Source organism: Oncorhynchus clarkii, chromosome 25, assembly GCF_045791955.1.
Source record: "Oncorhynchus clarkii lewisi isolate Uvic-CL-2024 chromosome 25, UVic_Ocla_1.0, whole genome shotgun sequence".
Taxonomy (NCBI): Eukaryota; Metazoa; Chordata; class Actinopteri; order Salmoniformes; family Salmonidae; genus Oncorhynchus; species Oncorhynchus clarkii.
In genome coordinates, this window is record NC_092171.1 from 19,130,879 (window position 1) to 19,148,021 (window position 17,143).

Genomic DNA, 17,143 nt, shown 5'->3' on the forward strand with positions numbered 1-17,143 from the left:
TAACCCTAGCTTCATGTCCAATTCCCAGCTCAGCTCAGCCCTAACCCTAACCCTAGCTTCATGTCCAATTCCCAGCTCAGCCCTAACCCTAGATTCATGTCCAATTCCCAGCTCAGCCCTAACCCTAGATGCATGTCTAAACCCCAGCTCAAACCTAGCCCTAACCCTAGCTTCATGTCCACATCCCAGCTCAGCCCTAACCCTAGCATCATGTCCAAACCTCCGCTCAGCCCTAACCCTAACCCTAGCATAACCCTAACCCTAGTCTTATGTCCACACCCATGCTCAACCCTCACTTTAGCCATAACTCTAAACCTAATCCTAACCTTAACCCTAGCTTCATGGAGTACCTGGTTCATTAATTCATTAGAACATGAGTATCAATGTATGGCTCAACCCTTACCCTACAGTGTGGCAAAGTAAATACACAGAACAAACATATAAACACAACATGTAAAGTGTTGGTTCCATGTTTCATGAGCTGAAATAAAAGATCCCAGAAATGTTCCAAACACACAAAAAGCTTAATTCTCTAAAATGTTGTGCACAAATTTGTTTACATCCCTGTTAGTGAACTTCTTTCCTTTGCCAAGACAATCCATCCACCTGACATGTGTGGCATATCAAGAAGCTGATTCAACAGGATGATCATTACACAGGTGCACTTTGTGCTGGGGACAATAAAAAGCCACTCTAAAATGTGCAGTTTTGTCACACAACACAATGCCACAGATGTCTCAAGTTTTGAGGGAGCATGCAATTGGCATGCTGACTATAGGAATGTCCAGCAGAGCTGTTGTAAGATAATTTAATGTTACATTCTCTACCATAAGCCACATCTAGCATGGTTTTAGAGAATTTGGCAGTAAGTCCAACCAGCCTCACAACTGCAGACCGGTTTGCTGATGCCAAACGTTGTGAACAGAGTGCCCCATGGTGACCGGTGAGGTTATGGAATGGGTAGGCATGAGCTACAGACAACAAACACAATTCATTTTTTTATCGATGGCCATTTTAATTTTATCAATGGCAATTTGAATGCACAGAGGTACCGTGACGAGATCGTAAGGCCCATTGTCGTGCCATTCATCCGCCACCATCGCCTCATGTTTCAGCATGATAATGCACAGCCCCATGTTGCAAGGATCTGCACACAATTCCTGGAAGCTGAAAATGTCCCAGTTCTTCCATGCCAGCATACTCACCAGACATTGAGCATGTTTGGAATGTTTGGCTCAACGTGTACGACAGCGTGTTCCAGTTCCTGCCAATATCCAGCAACTTGAAAAGGAGTGGGACAACATTCCACAGGCCACAGTCAACAGCCTGATCAACATCAACTCTATGCAAAGGAAATGTGTTGCGCTGCATGAAGCAAATGAGGATCACACCAGATACTGACTGGTTTTCTGATCCATGCCCCTACCTTTTATTTCAGGTATCTTTTTCCAACAGATGCGTATCTGTATTCACGGTCATGTGAAATCAATAGATTAGGGCCTAATGCATTTATTTAAATTGACTGATTTCCATATATGAACTACAACTCGGTAAAATTGGTGAAATTGTTGCATGTTGTGTTTTTGTTCAGTATAAAATACTTTTTATGTATTATGCAATTTACATAAATAATTTCCAAAGACAGGTTCTCAAATGTTTACTGTTTTATGTAATTAATTCCATTTTCCTTTTGAATGTCATATTTAGCTCAAGATGACCACCTTGTGGTCAATGCCACATATTTAACCCTTCCTTTCTAGGATCCATTTTCTCAAGCTTCTCTTTCCACCTGATGGACAGCATTTTTTAAAACTAGGCAAGTCAGTAAAGGACAAATTCTTATTTCAATGATTTCCTAGGAACAGTGGGTTAACTGCCTTTTTCAGGGGCAGAAGGACAGATTTTTACCTTGTCAGCTCAGGGATTCCATCTTGCAACCTTTCGGTTCCAAGTCCAATGCTCTAACTACTAGGCTACCTGCCGCCTCACATTGTAACATATGAGGAAAACAATCATACATTAAAAAGTGTGATTAATCTCAACAGTGTTGAAAACAACAAGCAAACAAAGAACAGCAAGCTTAGGTAGAATTCATACCTAGCCGGACATATGCATGAGGTTGAATGTTTAGCTGGACTTGATTATTTTGCTCCCTCTGGAGCATATTGACCACAAACAGACATATATTATAAGAGTATAAGAACTGTAGTCCTCCAAACCCTTCATCCTACCATCAGTGAAACACTGTTTAGATGCATGCCTTCCCCAAAGTACCCAACAGAGGGCAGAATAACATTACATTTAATTCCATTGGCATATAGGGCTGCGGTCACATTATGTCAACTCACAAGAAACTGCATATAATATAATATAATATAAATATAATTCACAGATATAGCAATGATTTTATGAAGTTTACATTAGTTTATGAAGTCAATTCACTTCAACCAACCATAAAAGGGCTTTCTGAAGTTCCAGCTGCTGACTATAAGGCCAGTGATAGACAGATAGTGAAGTCTGAATTGCTCTTGTGATGAACAGGGGTCCAGAATGTTTAACCCTCTCTTTGCAGTGCAGTTTATCTCCTAAATGAACAAACTGATGGAATGAGATGGTGGACTGGAAATGGGTTATTGACATATATAATGATTTTGTAACAGTCACTTTCACATGCTGCTGTTCTGAGCTGCTATGTGCAGAGCTGTTGCCATAGGAAATGATGTTGGTTTCATCTCCATTCAACCCTAATGTGCCATTTGTAACATGGTTTATGAGCCTTTTCTCATTGATTAACTCCACTTTTTTTCTTGTACTTGACAAAGACAATCACTCAGAAGAAATTGTGTTTTTAATGTTGTGTTAAGAAGACTATTTTTACATAAAACCTCTTATCTTACAGTTTAAAGAACTGGAGTTTCATCTTTCCATCAGGAGAAATATGATAAATGACATATCTAATATAAACAGCTTTCTCGTCAACAAACATGATCCCTCATAAGCATCCATTGCACTTTCAAAGGATTAAATAGCTTTACACTTAAATGAATAATCTTCACTCTGCGTATCTCTTAGCCCAAGTCATTTAATTTGTGAGTTTATGTATCCTGGCTAAGGGTCCAGTTCACTATTTGCTATACAGTATTATAGGATTCTGAGGATCCACAACGTGTCATTGCACTATTTTGTAAACTGTCTTTACAGTTTAGAGGGACAAAACAGTGCAATGACACGTTGTGGATCCTCAGAATCCTGTAATACTGTTGGAAGAGCCTTATAGCAAATAGTGAACTGGACCCTCAACAACAAGCTGTTCACATAACGTTTATGACAGACAAATATCCTCTCAAATAGCTAATGGTAAATCTCAGCTCCACAGCAGATGTACAAACAAAGTGATGAAACTTTTATCCATTCACTTTTTTGCCTAGTTTTAAAATGCAGGATGCCAACTTCATTTTGTTTATCTCTCTGAGTGTTTTCATTTAGATCCAGCAAACAGAAACCAGAGTGGATATTAAGATTCCAAATATTCCAAAGGTTTAGATGTGTATAAAATATAATTTGTTGGATGTGATCTGAAGTTTCTGGCATTTCTAATAAACTGATCCACTGAATCAAGAGTGACACATATGAATGAAAGGGATGTTTCCTAAAACATAATTTTGTTAACACAATCCAGGCATTATCACACCAGATGTCATTGAATTGATTACACTGATGCTAAGTAAATTGATGTAAATTAGGGTTGAATTTACAGTGTAAATTTAATGAGTGTCACTATATACGGTACACCATATTTTCCCTCTCCTGTGACATGATGACTGCATTTAGGCAGCCAATTCTGATATTTTTCAACTAGTTGGTCTTGACCAATCAAATCAGCTATTTTGTTAATAATTGGGGGGGGGGGGGGGGGGGGGGGGGGGGGCATATGGGAAGCATCCAGTGTGCAAATGTCATGATGCCTACTGACAGCCTACTCATCTGCCTGTTGCTCAATGGAAATGTTCTATATTTGCTATGAATGGCTTGGAATGGTTCATTTCATAAAGGAAGTAATAAAAGATCCACCCAAGAGATACAAAAAGGCTTGAAATATTCAAACCTCTGGTTTAGAATAGTATACAGTAATAGATCATTTAATAGATCATTCGGAGTGAATCTTAATCAACATGCAATCTGTGGGATTCTGTCTTGCATCCAAATCTATTCTAAACTGAAATCATGTTGACCTAATATGAACCAATGAATGTAAGACAGCTCAGCATTTCAGCTAGCAGTATGTGCATACTTAAAAAAGCTGGATGGATAAGTGATCTAAACATCTAGAATAACAGGATAAAACAGCATTAATGGAGACAGATATGGTTCTGGCTAAGTAACAGAGCAGGTGCCTTTAATACAGGCTGAGAGCACCTCATCTGAGCTACTCTCACTGGCTCCCCTCTCCGATATGACCCTTATGCACTGGCCCCATACTTTAATCTGAGAGATTGAAGCCTCTCTACTTCAATGGATTACAGGCAGCAGAACAAAATACTGCACTTGGCTTCCCTGGGAACAGGCAGAGCATGCAGGTATAGGACCAGCTAGCCACCTTCTAATCAGCATGACCAACGGAGCATCTTGCACAGGGAATGACAAGGACAAAACGGCAAATGGTACCAACAGGCTCCGAGACAGATTCTACCCCCAATCCATTAGACTGCTAAACAGCCATAAGACTGCTAAATAGCTAATTAAATGGTTACCCAAACTATTTGCATTGACCCTATCTTACACTGAGTCTATGCACACTTACAATACTATATATACACCATATGTATACACTCTCACACACTACACTGACACTCACACAAACCCACACACATTCACATACACTACATACGCACACACACGCATGTAGGCATGCATGCACACACACACACATCATAAGCTGCTCCTACTCTGTTCTTTATTTTACTATTTCTTATTATTTATCCTGCTGCCTAGTCACTATACCCTGCCTTTATGTACATATCTACCTCATATTCTGTACCTCGTACCCCTACACAGTGACATGGTACTCCCAGCTAGCACATTTGGTTCCTTGGAAGTTGTGGGTTTGGGTTTCCCATTGGTTCTGGGAATAAAGCCATATGTTTTCTGACCGATAAAATATAACGTTTTTTAAACGTTCTGAGAATGGAAGTGAACATTTTGCCTGTTATGGGAATGTACATTTTTAGTTGAAGGCAGGTCCTGAGGACATTTTACTACAATTACCTGAAAGTTCTACTGGGAGGTTTTATCAACGGAAATTATAGGTTATTTTGAGTTTTTTAATAACTTCCTTAAAACATTCACCGAATATTTCAATAAGACTTTTAATAACACTGCTGGCTTAGTTTAGCTCCAAGCACAGATAGGACACATGGAAATTAATTTGCTTAGGCATTAATCATGCAAACATTGCAGCATAGCATCAATGAGATTCAAACCTATGATCTTCTGTTCTATATCTATGGAATAAGACCACTGAGCCACCTGGATGGACCTAGTATACTATGTTTTTTTTTACTCATGCGAAACTGTTCATTTTGGTCTATTCAAACGGACCCCATTTCAAAGTCAACTGTTATACTGAAGTACTGAAAATCCCACAAAATAATGTTTTTTTTAACGTTCTCTGAACCTACTGAGAACATGTCTTTAAAGAACCACGAGAAAAAAATTGCAGGAAATGTTATGCTTAAAAGATGCACTATGCAGAAATCGCTCTGCCATTTCCTGGTTGCTAAAATTCGAATAGTTCGCATAATTTCAGTTTATGTGACAAAACATGCATGTAGAGTGTAGAGTGTAGAGAATCATTGTACCATCTAAACTGCTGTGAAATATATTACATTCCCAATGTCAAACCAGTTGGAAAACGTTCCTAGAACATGACCAAAAATGTAATTAAATGGAACCATGTTTGAAATGTTAGGAAACTGTATTTTAAAGTAATGAAATACCAAGGAAAGAACATGATTTTGTCCAGCTCTCGCCAAGTTCTAAGAAATGTATGGTTCTGTATATAACTTAATCTTTGTGTATTTTATTCCCCTTTTCTTACTATTTTTGTATTACATTTTTTTGCATTAACTCTGCACCTTTGGGAAGGACTCGTAAGCAAGCATTTCATGATAAAGTTTACACCCATTGTATGTGACAAATAAAATTTGATTTGATTTGAACTCTGGTCGTTTTTAGAGCCTCCATTGTCTGGTACAGCAGTCCAGGACTTACTACTACTTACTGAAGACAGAAATAGCATAAGTATGCCCAGGTAGTGGACAGGAGAAAAGACAAATATAGTGAAGAATATACTGTAGATAATTATTTGAGCTACAGCTTCTCTCTTGCAGGTCCACCTGGCCACTTGGCTTTGTGTTTAGGTAAAACACTAAATCAAGCAACAGCAGACCTCATCAACAAAACTAATTATACTCTGTATTGCATATTATTCAGACTATGAAACAAAAACGCAAACATTTAAAGACCACATAAAATGATGTTTTAACAGTGCCTTTGTGAGCTATCTTTCTTTATCTTTATTATATACAGCATAATAACAAGGTAAGATAACTTTTTAATTGTCGTGTTCCTAATAATTAAGAGAAAATTGTTTTCCCTCTCATACATCATCATCCCAAAGAAAAATCTTGAATATGAGTCTTCAGGGAGCGACTATACAAGAAACATAGTCAGCATCAATATTATGGATGCTGTGAATTCAATGTACAGTATACTTTCAAAGATTGGCTACTTATATATCAACAAATGTCCTAATTGGCTCATTCTAACAAACACAAGTATGCACTTTGCATACTGAATGAGTAGTTTAAGAATATTCAATGAGAGACATGTGTAAAGTGGGTATCTTCTAGTTATAGGGGTTGTCAGCAATATACATATGTATGTAGTGTTAACCCCCATATTAAACACGTTTTAACAATATATAAGCAACAATATATGTATGAATGTCGGGGAGTAAGAAAGACAGAAAGTGCATTGGTGTTTTTCTTAGTCAATAAGAGACAAATTCAGTTATCTTATCTCTCCAATAGGAAGACCAGTTTAAATAAGGTCATTTTAAAACAGCATAATAGAGATCTAGGATGAGTTCAACATGTAAAAACCTCAGGGAACACTGAATAAAACTGATAGATCTAGTTGAGTCCATACAGACGTTTAGAGAACAGTCAAGAGAACTGCAAAGTCTTTACAAAGTGAGGGTCTATGGACTCTTGGGCTCTTCCACTGGACTCAAAGGGCCACTAGATTTTTCCTCTGCTGCCTGTCTCTCCACTTTGCTCTCTGGTCTCTCACATGTAACAGTCCCGAGCACCTTGGCACTGTGCTCCTGTGCTTTTGCCCTGAGTGCTGCGATGCTGTTCTCCCTCAGTTCCTCTTTGGAGATGGGTGACTTGCCCTCCGGCCTCTTCTCCTCCACGTCACATTCTTCTCCTCTCTGAATGGCTGGCTGCTGGGGTATGTCGAACTTCCCTGTTGGCTGGACGACCGTGGTCTCCATGGACTTTTTGTGCATCCCTGTAAAGAATTGGGGGTATTCGGATTTAGAAAAGCGTCTGCTGATTGGAAAGCCATCTTCAACTGAAAATATTAAACAAAGAAATAGTTCTGATTTAGCTATAGGAATATGATCTTCAAATTGAGGATGCATAATAAATGTAGACCAATAGTCAATACTTGCTGTATAGTTTTTTCCCCCACTACGCAAGAAGTAAGCCTACCAAATATAAATGATGATATCTTGATAATTTCAGAGCCATTTGATGAAAGGATGAAACCAATAATAAAGTATTTTCCCTCTGTCCTGAATGACGAGGAACACACCCCACCATCACAAGTAGAAAAGTAGAATGTGGAGAATATATGAGAGCAAGAATTAATTCAAAGCATGGAGGATGAAACCTGCTGTAGATTGAACATTAGTCTCATACCAAGCAGCCATGGGGCACAAGAGTCCATGATGCCATCCTTGGCAGACTTGAGGATGGAATCCGGTAGGGGGATGGAGTGACGGACCATGGCTCCATACAGCCCATACTCTGCCATCACACTGCTGCGTCCCCAGCACTTCTCCCTCTTCCTCCATTTGGCCCTGCGGTTCTGAAACCAGACCTTTAACCCAGGAGGAGTCATTAAGTACCACCTATCAACACTGAATCTAGCAATATTCAGACACACTGACACTAGCAGCATCAATGAGTCTTCTGACAGACACCACCACCTTAAAAGGCTTTAGCACTACCATCACATTGCGCCACAGTGTTCCAACTCTTGAAAAATTGTTTGTATCATTTTTGTTGTTTTATTGGTTGTATATCGTTGTATTCTACATTTGTGTGACTGTCCTTGTCTATCAATGTATCAGTGTTTGTTACTTGTTATGTTTTTTTTTTTTGTGGACGCCAGCTGCTGCTTTTGGAAACGCTAATGAGATTCCAAATAAAGACCCAATGGCCCTTCATGCCAATTCTGTTCTATAATTTGTGAAAACAACATAACTAAATCTGGTTTTATTTCAGTCACTCTAGTGTTGTGTTGTTTTGAGAACTCTGTAAGACCCCTTATACAATGTTTGGCTATCTCCACCCAGTCTGAGGTAGTGTGGAAGAATATTCAGTGAAACATCAACTTGCCCAATGCCAAATGTGGAACTCCATGACCACTGGTTGGGGCCCCATGCTATATGTCAGCTCAGTGAGAGGCCAAATTGATTTCATAGCACAACACAGAGCTGTTAAACAGCCTACTTGGCCACATCTGATGGCTGTGTGTAAAGTGCAAAAAACAAAAGAGGAGGTGCAAGCACAGAGATGTCTCGACTGTGGAGGGGAACCAGACATTAAATTGAAAATTAACAAAACCATTTCAAACCTTTTTCTGTTCATTCTAATGATAGCCCTTATTTCATACAATATACTTTTTTTATAAGAAATTGCTTCTCTGGCCCTCAAAGGAAGCTGAGGGGGAAGCTGCGAGCAGAAGCGACCCCTAGGGCACGCCAAGACTGATTGAAAACTAAGTTAATTTCAAGCTCAATCGATGGTGGACAGGCGGGCAAATATCACGGGAAATTAAACGAGCGGGACTCCGGGGAGCGGCACTATTGACCCGTGCTAATAAATTCAATGTAGTTATATCATTTGAACTCCCCGCGTCTCGAGCCAGCTTCCCCCTGGAACAAGGCATGCTCATCTGATTCAACTAATTAGACTGTATGAGAAAATTGGATGTTAATTTTATTTAGGATTGGAATACAGTTTTTTTTCCTTATTATTTATTCGCGGCGAAGAGCCATAATGAGAACGAAATTAAACGCCGCTCGGGCAGATGGATGGTCCAGGTCACACCGCAATCTTCTTCTGCCTTGATAGCTTGATTAGGTCGTTAGTGCTCCTGTCCGAGAACAAATTGTTTCACATCCAACTACACCTAATGAGAGATTATCTGGCGAGGATGCTACTAGAGGTGTCTTTGTTCAGACAGGTAGAGAGGCATTATTGTTCGATTTATGTGGGCTCACTTTGCCTCCTCCGTAAAACATTAAGGAGCTAACTATTTCGTCAAGTGCAGAGTAAGCCTATATCACTTTACTTTTCATTTTCCACGCCATTCATTGGTTATTAGACGCCTGCTTTATAACCTAGGCCCAGGCTATTTAAATGTCAAGGTTAAAGCAACAAAGGTAGACCTGCCTATAGGTCTACACAGCATAAACCTATTCAGGTACCAATGTCCTTTATTCTGGCCGGGGACGCAAAAAACACCTGATACCATAGGCCTTCTTTGTGAATGACTGAAATTGTTTGTAAGAGACTTTATCTGAATTATTATAATACATATCAAACGCAGATTATGGTCCCAATGTACAGTGGCAGATGTCAGTATTGGTTTAAAGGGCTACTTCGGGATTATGACAATGAATGTTGGACCTTTATCTACTTGCCCAGAGTCAGATGAACTCGGATACCATTTTGATGTCTCGCCATCCAGTATGAAGGAAGTTAGAGGTAGTTTCGCAAGCCATTGCTAACTAGCGTCAGTGCAATGACAATTGATAACTAGCGTTAGCGCAATGACTGGAAGTATTTGGTATCCACTAGCATTCGCTAACGCTAGTTAGCAATTGCACTAATGCAGGTTAGCAATTTACCTTCAAACTACATGCAGAGACATAAAAATGGTATCCACCAGTTCATCTGACTCAGGGAAAGTAGATAAAGGGCTTAATTTACAAAATCCTGAAGTATCCCTTTAGTAGTGCTTGCTCCAAAATAAATGCAGAAAAGGTGTTTAAAAAAACTATTGTGTCACTGATAATCACATCTCATTGGAGAAATACATTTTACAATTAGCACAGGTTCTCCTGTAGGAAATATTTTGGAGAGTAACATAATAAGTACATTTGAGTTTCTTGCAAGGGACAATGCGAATTATATAAAAAACTATATTTGACATGATATTCCAATCAAATAAAAAATATTATTAACATGAAGAATGCTGTTTTGAGACATTTAAATGCTATTTAGGGGAGGAAGAACTGCAGTTACAAAATACATTTCCCCTGACATGATACAATAACAACAGTGCCAACAATAGGCTATAACCTGTAGTCATACCTGTATTCTGTCCTCAGGAAGCTCTGTTTTCATAGCCAGCATCTCCCGTGCATACACATCAGGGTAGTGGGCTTCGTTAAAGGCCTTCTCCAATTCCTCGAGCTGGTAAGATGTGAATATGGTTCTGTAGGAATATGAAATATGTGTAAATTGTGGACATTGAAAAATGTTCGAAAGGCGACTAATAGGCAAGCTCGGTTGGCTATTATTTATTTCAAACAGATCAGATGCACAAATGCACACCTTCATTTGTATGGTGGCAATGCATTCCATTACATCTTATCTATCCAAGGTGTCTGTATGCATTTCATCTTAGGTACATTAACAACAATGGTGCATTTTAGAAATAGACCTACAGTAGACTAACTCACATGGCCTCCAAAAGCAGCTGCTAGATTTGATGATTTATTCTCTTATTATTTGTTTACAATAATTTTAAAAAGGCCTATTCAGTAGCCGATTTGAGGCAGTGCATGTATCCCAGAAGCCAATGTGTAGGACTATAAACATGCATTCAGTGAGTAGGCTACAAAAAATAAGGGGATTCATTAAAAAGGTTAGCAAAACATTTTTTTGCAGGGTCTATTCCTTTATAGGGATATATGCTGGTATAAAGGGAATCATATTTTTCCATTTCAATGTCTGATCACCCTTATTGAATAAGAGTATTCACAGACTAAGCCTATCTCCATGAAAGGTTTTGACATAGCCTACTTGTAGGCCTACACTCGATGGTTAAAATAGGCCAATGTTTTCACACCCCAAAACAAATATACATAAAAATATATGAAAAAAGACGGACATGTTAGAGTAGGCTAGCCTGCAAATTCACGCTTGAAATAAAATACGAGGTGTAAATATTATGTATTTGCTATGAAACATGTCAAACATTTGAAACCAAGGGCTATTGGGAAATAAGGCAATGCGTTGCCTAATTGCGTTTAATTAACTTGAATTTCAAACATATAGGCCTAGACCCTATTCGATTTAATTCCATGTTTGTTAGGTATATACGGTTATTGATAGCCTAATGGCCACTGACAACCTGTAAATCATCTCAGTAATTAGCACAGGCTACTATTTCAAATTATATCCTAGTCTAATCTTGTTGTTGAATTAAGACAGTTCAAAATGCCTAAACAATGTAATATTAAAAAGGAGTGTTAGGCCACACCAAAAATTATGAAACATGCGAGCTTCAGAAATTCTGATAAAACAATAATATAATGTGTTGGAATGCAACGCTTACCGGTGCCGTCTTTTCTTCCGTTTCTTGCTCTGGCTTAATGAGGTCTTTGAGAGTTTTCGTTCGTTTGACGAAAAATCTTCCGAGTCTGTGAATATTAGAAAACGTGACAACGTGAATGACTCGTTTGAGACATTAGATAATTTCCAATGTGTTATCACAATTGTTAGTGATGACATTGAGTACAATTTCTCCAACACAAATGTTATCGTTGTATTTTGTTACTGTTATATTTTTTAAAACTATGTTTTATTTATTTTACCTTTATTTAACTAGGCAAGTCAGTTAAGAACAAATTCTTATTTACAATGACGGCCTACTTACTGACATAAGTAGCCTATTGCTATTATTGTATATTATTATTAGCCAATGGTTATCCATTGTCCCTTTATAGCTCAGCCTAATAATAATATTACAATTATTATTCGAATAAATACAAGCATATATTTTAAGTCCTTATTTCAGGCTAATGACAACGACTGAAATTCCTACCCGAACTGGCGGACTGGCTGTGGTCCAGAGGTCCCACAGTTCTATTGTGGGGCTGCAAGTGAACGTTCTGCGCGTCCTGCAGGACCTCCAAAAACGCTGGTTGGCTGTAGAACGACGGAATCCCTCCAGGCCCGATTAATCCCATCCCAACTCCGACACCAGCGGTACCAAGCATTGACCTGGCGGCAAGCAGGTGCGCCCCAGATGGCAGAGACTGCAGGGTGCTCCTCGGGACCGCCGAAGAGTCTTTATTCAGCCCTAAAATCTCCTGGATCCCGAATCCCGTGCATCTGGGAGGGTGCGTGGCGCTGTTCTTTGATTGTTGGTGCAGACTGTTACCTCCGTTAGCACCGAGAGTGGACGTTTTGGATATATTCAGCGTTTCAGATAGCACAGCTCCTTGTTTACCTGTCATGGTGTCTTCGATAGTATTCCCTATTTTTAGCGGCTCGCAGGTCGGTCCCCAGTGCACGAACCACTCTGTATTACTCCAGACTCTTGAAAATGGTTATTTTATCAAACAGGTCCACCCCAACAAGAGTCAGAGCCCAGCAGCCAATCAACTACTAGGGATTTTTCGGGATTCCTGCGCATCAAGCATTACGCGCCTTTGGAAATGGTTTATTCGCTAAGAACTGATATATTAAGGCTATGGGCACAAAACCGAGAGTGTGAGGATACCCAAAACGCCTGCGGATAAAGAGAATGAAACAGGTGCACGTAGTTAAAGCCATGCTATTCATCCAATCTATTGAAAACAATTGCATCAATGCAGCCACAGGCCTTTTGAAATGTTTTTCGTTTGTGGGCTAGCGTGTGTACTCGTTTATACTGTATATTGACTATAAAAATGATTCTGGTATTTAAACGTGATCTCGATATTATAATGCCATGCAGAATTAAAACTATATGAAGCGGATTGAATGAATCCGGGCCTGGATTTAGTTACCATAAAAATAGTTTAGTTTCATAAAAATAAAACGCATGTTTCAGTCCATCTTTTTTTTACCTATATTTAACTAGGCAAGTCAGTTAAGAATGAATTATTATTTACAATGACGGCCTTGGACCAGTGGGTTAACTGCCTTGTTCAGGGGCAGAACGACAGATTCTTACCTTGTCAGCTCGGGGATTCGATCTAGCAACCTTTCGGTTACCCAATGCTCTAACCACTAGGCTAACTGCCGCCTCTTCTAGTGCTATTTCCATCTTCTATGATCGCTATGTCCATCCCTTGCCTCACACATGGACGGATAATTGATCCGAGGCAAGGAAACCATCACATGGACATCAAAGCCTCTCCATAACGACAGCTGGACGCGAAAACACATCCCTGCTTCGCTAGAGACTGATCTCACAGCAGCATACAAGACGGAGATGGGCATTTCGCAAAATAAATGGAAAATTAGGAAAGAATCTGGGCTACCAACGTGTAGGCATTAGAAGCTATTTACTAAACAACGTTCACAAATTAATTAATGCGAACAAAAACAGCATTAGGCCTAGCCTATATCACTCTTAATCGTTTAGAAAAGGATAGTTATTGATGCATGGGGTCATTTGGGGAGCATGCCAAGCATGTTCATAAAGTGCAATGACATTAATAAAGATGATTACCATTATCAAACATTGCACCATTTTATCGGATGTTTAATGTGTTACATCATTTTCTTTAGGCCCTATTTGTCTTGCTAATGGGTTTTATCCAATCCACATTTTAATCCCCGTTGCAATCCTAAACAATTTAACTCTGTGTGGAGGCTTTGTAGTTTATCTTTCTATATGCACAAGTCGCTTAGTTTAGATAGTCAGTTTATGTTTCATATTTTAATGGGGAGAACATATAGCCTATTGTATTTTAATGTAAAAATGATCTATTTCGATTTTTTTCCCCTATATCTTATCGAATTTGCCTATTTGAAAAACATTGATTTGGTATAATTAAATTGACGTTTTTCTTATAATTTAAAATGTTCATCAAGGAATTATATATAGCCACCCTTTTATACTTCCAATATACTTCTTTATCCTAAATATTAGGAGTCTTTTCCGCTAAATAAAATAACAATAAGGCCTACATTTGGTGCAATTTACAAAGTAGCCTATACTTGGTTAGTTTTGAATATAATGAATAAATAATTAAATAGTTTGACATGTTTAATCACATTCTATTGGGCATTTGCAGAGTACCAGAATAATGTTCAAATGTAAACAACAATTTGGAAAATATTTAGATATGGCAGCCTTCTTTTGTCAATACTGCCTTGGACACAAATAAATGCCCTAATGAGGAGCATATTTACGATTAGGCCTACTTGTGAACAGCTCCATGGGTCAAGAAATTAATACAAACATTTTACGCATAGAGACTGGGTGAGTTTTGAGGTGTGTGTGGCACAATTTGAACATCTGCACAGATAATTACACCAAGATCATTTATGGAAATGGCCTGAAACTATTTGAGGGGGACAAAGCAAACTCAGATCTTATCTAAGTGCCATGTGGTAACAGATGAATACATGTCCTGGTTTAAAGGGGACGGGCAGAGAATCAGGCGGGCCAGAGGAAGAAAGCAATGTTGGCGCGTGGCAAAAACAGTTGATAAAAATCTAAAATCACGTGACTGACAAGGTTTTAGCCAATGAAACACAATGGACAATTAGTATGCCTACTTAGTTATTCCACAACAAGAAATTACATGCTGATTCTATGGGAACTTGTTATTGTGGATGTGAAATTTACGTATGATGTCCAGCCATGACTATTGACAGAGAGATAACCCACACCAGGCATCAACGGGATTATCAGATTTATAAGCAAGACATTACAGACTGTATCTGTTTTGTGTCATGCTAGGACTACATCTTACACATTTGAGGAAAACACCCTTTCGATGTAGATAAATAGGCCTAGCAATTAGGGTGTTGCAATTTGTGCGCCAGAATGCATACTTCTAGTGAAATGGCAATTCTGACATCCTATTTTGTTGTTGAGTTAATCTACAGACCATTTAGATTTCGTTCATATCTGATCTAGTCGATAGGGTGAGAGACACAGAGGTTAAAACAAAATAAATATTGTAAACTATAGCCCAGACCTAAAACGAATCTGTTCAGCAAAATCATATTTTACATCAAACAGTAAAAATTGAGCCACAGATTAAGAGGGAGAAAAAAATTACCGACACAATTACTCGATGACCAGTTGAAACTAATTAGGAGGCTATTAAGTCAAAATTTCATTACGGGTAATGAAGAAATCAATGTTATCGGGAATATGCTAATGACGCATCAGCCAGTAGAGATAAACCCATCTATTCACATGGAACCGTGAGTCAGGATGACCTGTCAATTATACCGCGGGTTCCTGCCCTCACTCCACCACCACTTCTGTTGCAATCTATCACGGCTTTGTTGTTTATTGTTGCTGGAGACCCTCTCTCTCTCACTAGGCTTTAATAACCCATCTCCATATCAAAATGACTCCACCCTGATTTGCATGCAGATGAGCGAACGGTCTAATAGGGTTCTAGATTAAAGGCAGTTTTAGTTCACTCATTCGTGTATATTGGGTTTCCCATCAAAGACCACAACATCCAAAGGCTGCAGATTAAATGGTAAACAAACAGCTGTTGCAAAAATGTGTTTATCTGTTGTTTCCCCCTGTTCCCCCTGTTTCCATCTTGCTGTGGGCGAGTTGTCATGTTGTGTAAACCAGATTGCCCTCAAACAATGGTATGAGAAACACTTCTATAGTTCAAGATCCCAACTCAAGTGGATGGCCTGAGGATGATATAAGGCTGAAAAGTGGAATAAATAAACAAATGTGGGCTTTAGCTTTAAAACACATTACATATCCATTCCAAACATGATTTTCTAGTGTGTCCGACAAACTGATGTCCTGCGGTAAAAAAAAAAGAAGTATTGACCTCTATAGGCTAGAGGTCAAAGCAGAGGGTGTTAAACTGCATCTTCCCATTTCCCCAGGCATCTAAATGTTGCAAATTAAAACCTCCCCCTTTGAATAAATACCAGTTGAGTCTTCAGTCTGCAGTCATTTTGATTGGAAAGGCTTGAAGTCTATTTGTAATAATGAATAAGTAAATAACTTTCAATCCACAGGAAGGTCACTAGATAATGGGCTATGTGATGGGCTGTATCAGTAACATAACTATGCATTAGCCCAACCCCTGCAGATTGCTTGAGCTTGATATTTCATACTATGCAATCAAAATGAAGGATCACCGACGCTCCCCAAGCACACATCTGCAGTCGCGCTATACTGTGCAGCAGATATGAATGAAAGCAGCATTTTTCTACTCTAAGACTGCCAGCAGGTAAATCCAACACATTTTGTGATTCAGCCTGTTATAGTGCTGAATCAAGCCCGGGCCCCTAACTCTATAGCTGTGTTGAAACAGTGAGCCAGTACTGATGACAGCACACATCTTGTGCCGAGTCAGAGGAAAACTAAAACACTGCAAGAAGGTCTGCTTTTTTTCTTTCCCCAAAGCGCTGTCGAGGGCTTGATGACCCCCTGATGCAAAGTGAGTTTGCTAGTTCCAGTTCTCATGGCTCCTCTACAATGGCGTGTTTGGGAGCTGCCTGCCGGCATTGCTTAACTAGGCGAGGAGTTGATTAATTTGCACTAATTGACAGCTAATTAAAGGCCTGAGGGAACATCGAATTGACGTTTGTCTGGGCAGTGAGGCTCGGTGAGGCCAGGGCGATGT

At 39.2% G+C, this 17,143-nt stretch overlaps 1 protein-coding gene across 2 annotated transcripts; it reads right to left on the reverse strand.

Moving 5' to 3' along the window:
* Nucleotides 1–6,551: 6,551 nt before the first annotated feature.
* Nucleotides 6,552–13,018, reverse strand: LOC139383716 (visual system homeobox 2-like). 2 transcript variants are annotated; one of them, XM_071128271.1, is made up of 5 exons: nucleotides 12,412–13,018; nucleotides 11,923–12,007; nucleotides 10,674–10,797; nucleotides 7,989–8,169; nucleotides 6,552–7,575 (listed from the first exon to the last, which is right to left on the reverse strand). In XM_071128271.1, exons 1-5 carry the CDS (start codon nucleotides 12,824–12,826, stop codon nucleotides 7,262–7,264), a joined length of 1,119 nt encoding a protein of 372 aa, XP_070984372.1. In that variant the 5' UTR covers nucleotides 12,827–13,018; the 3' UTR covers nucleotides 6,552–7,261. The 2 variants fall into 2 exon arrangements, with proteins under 2 accessions (XP_070984372.1, XP_070984371.1); XM_071128270.1 differs by having other exon boundaries at nucleotides 6,552–7,638.
* Nucleotides 13,019–17,143: the final 4,125 nt, after the last annotated feature.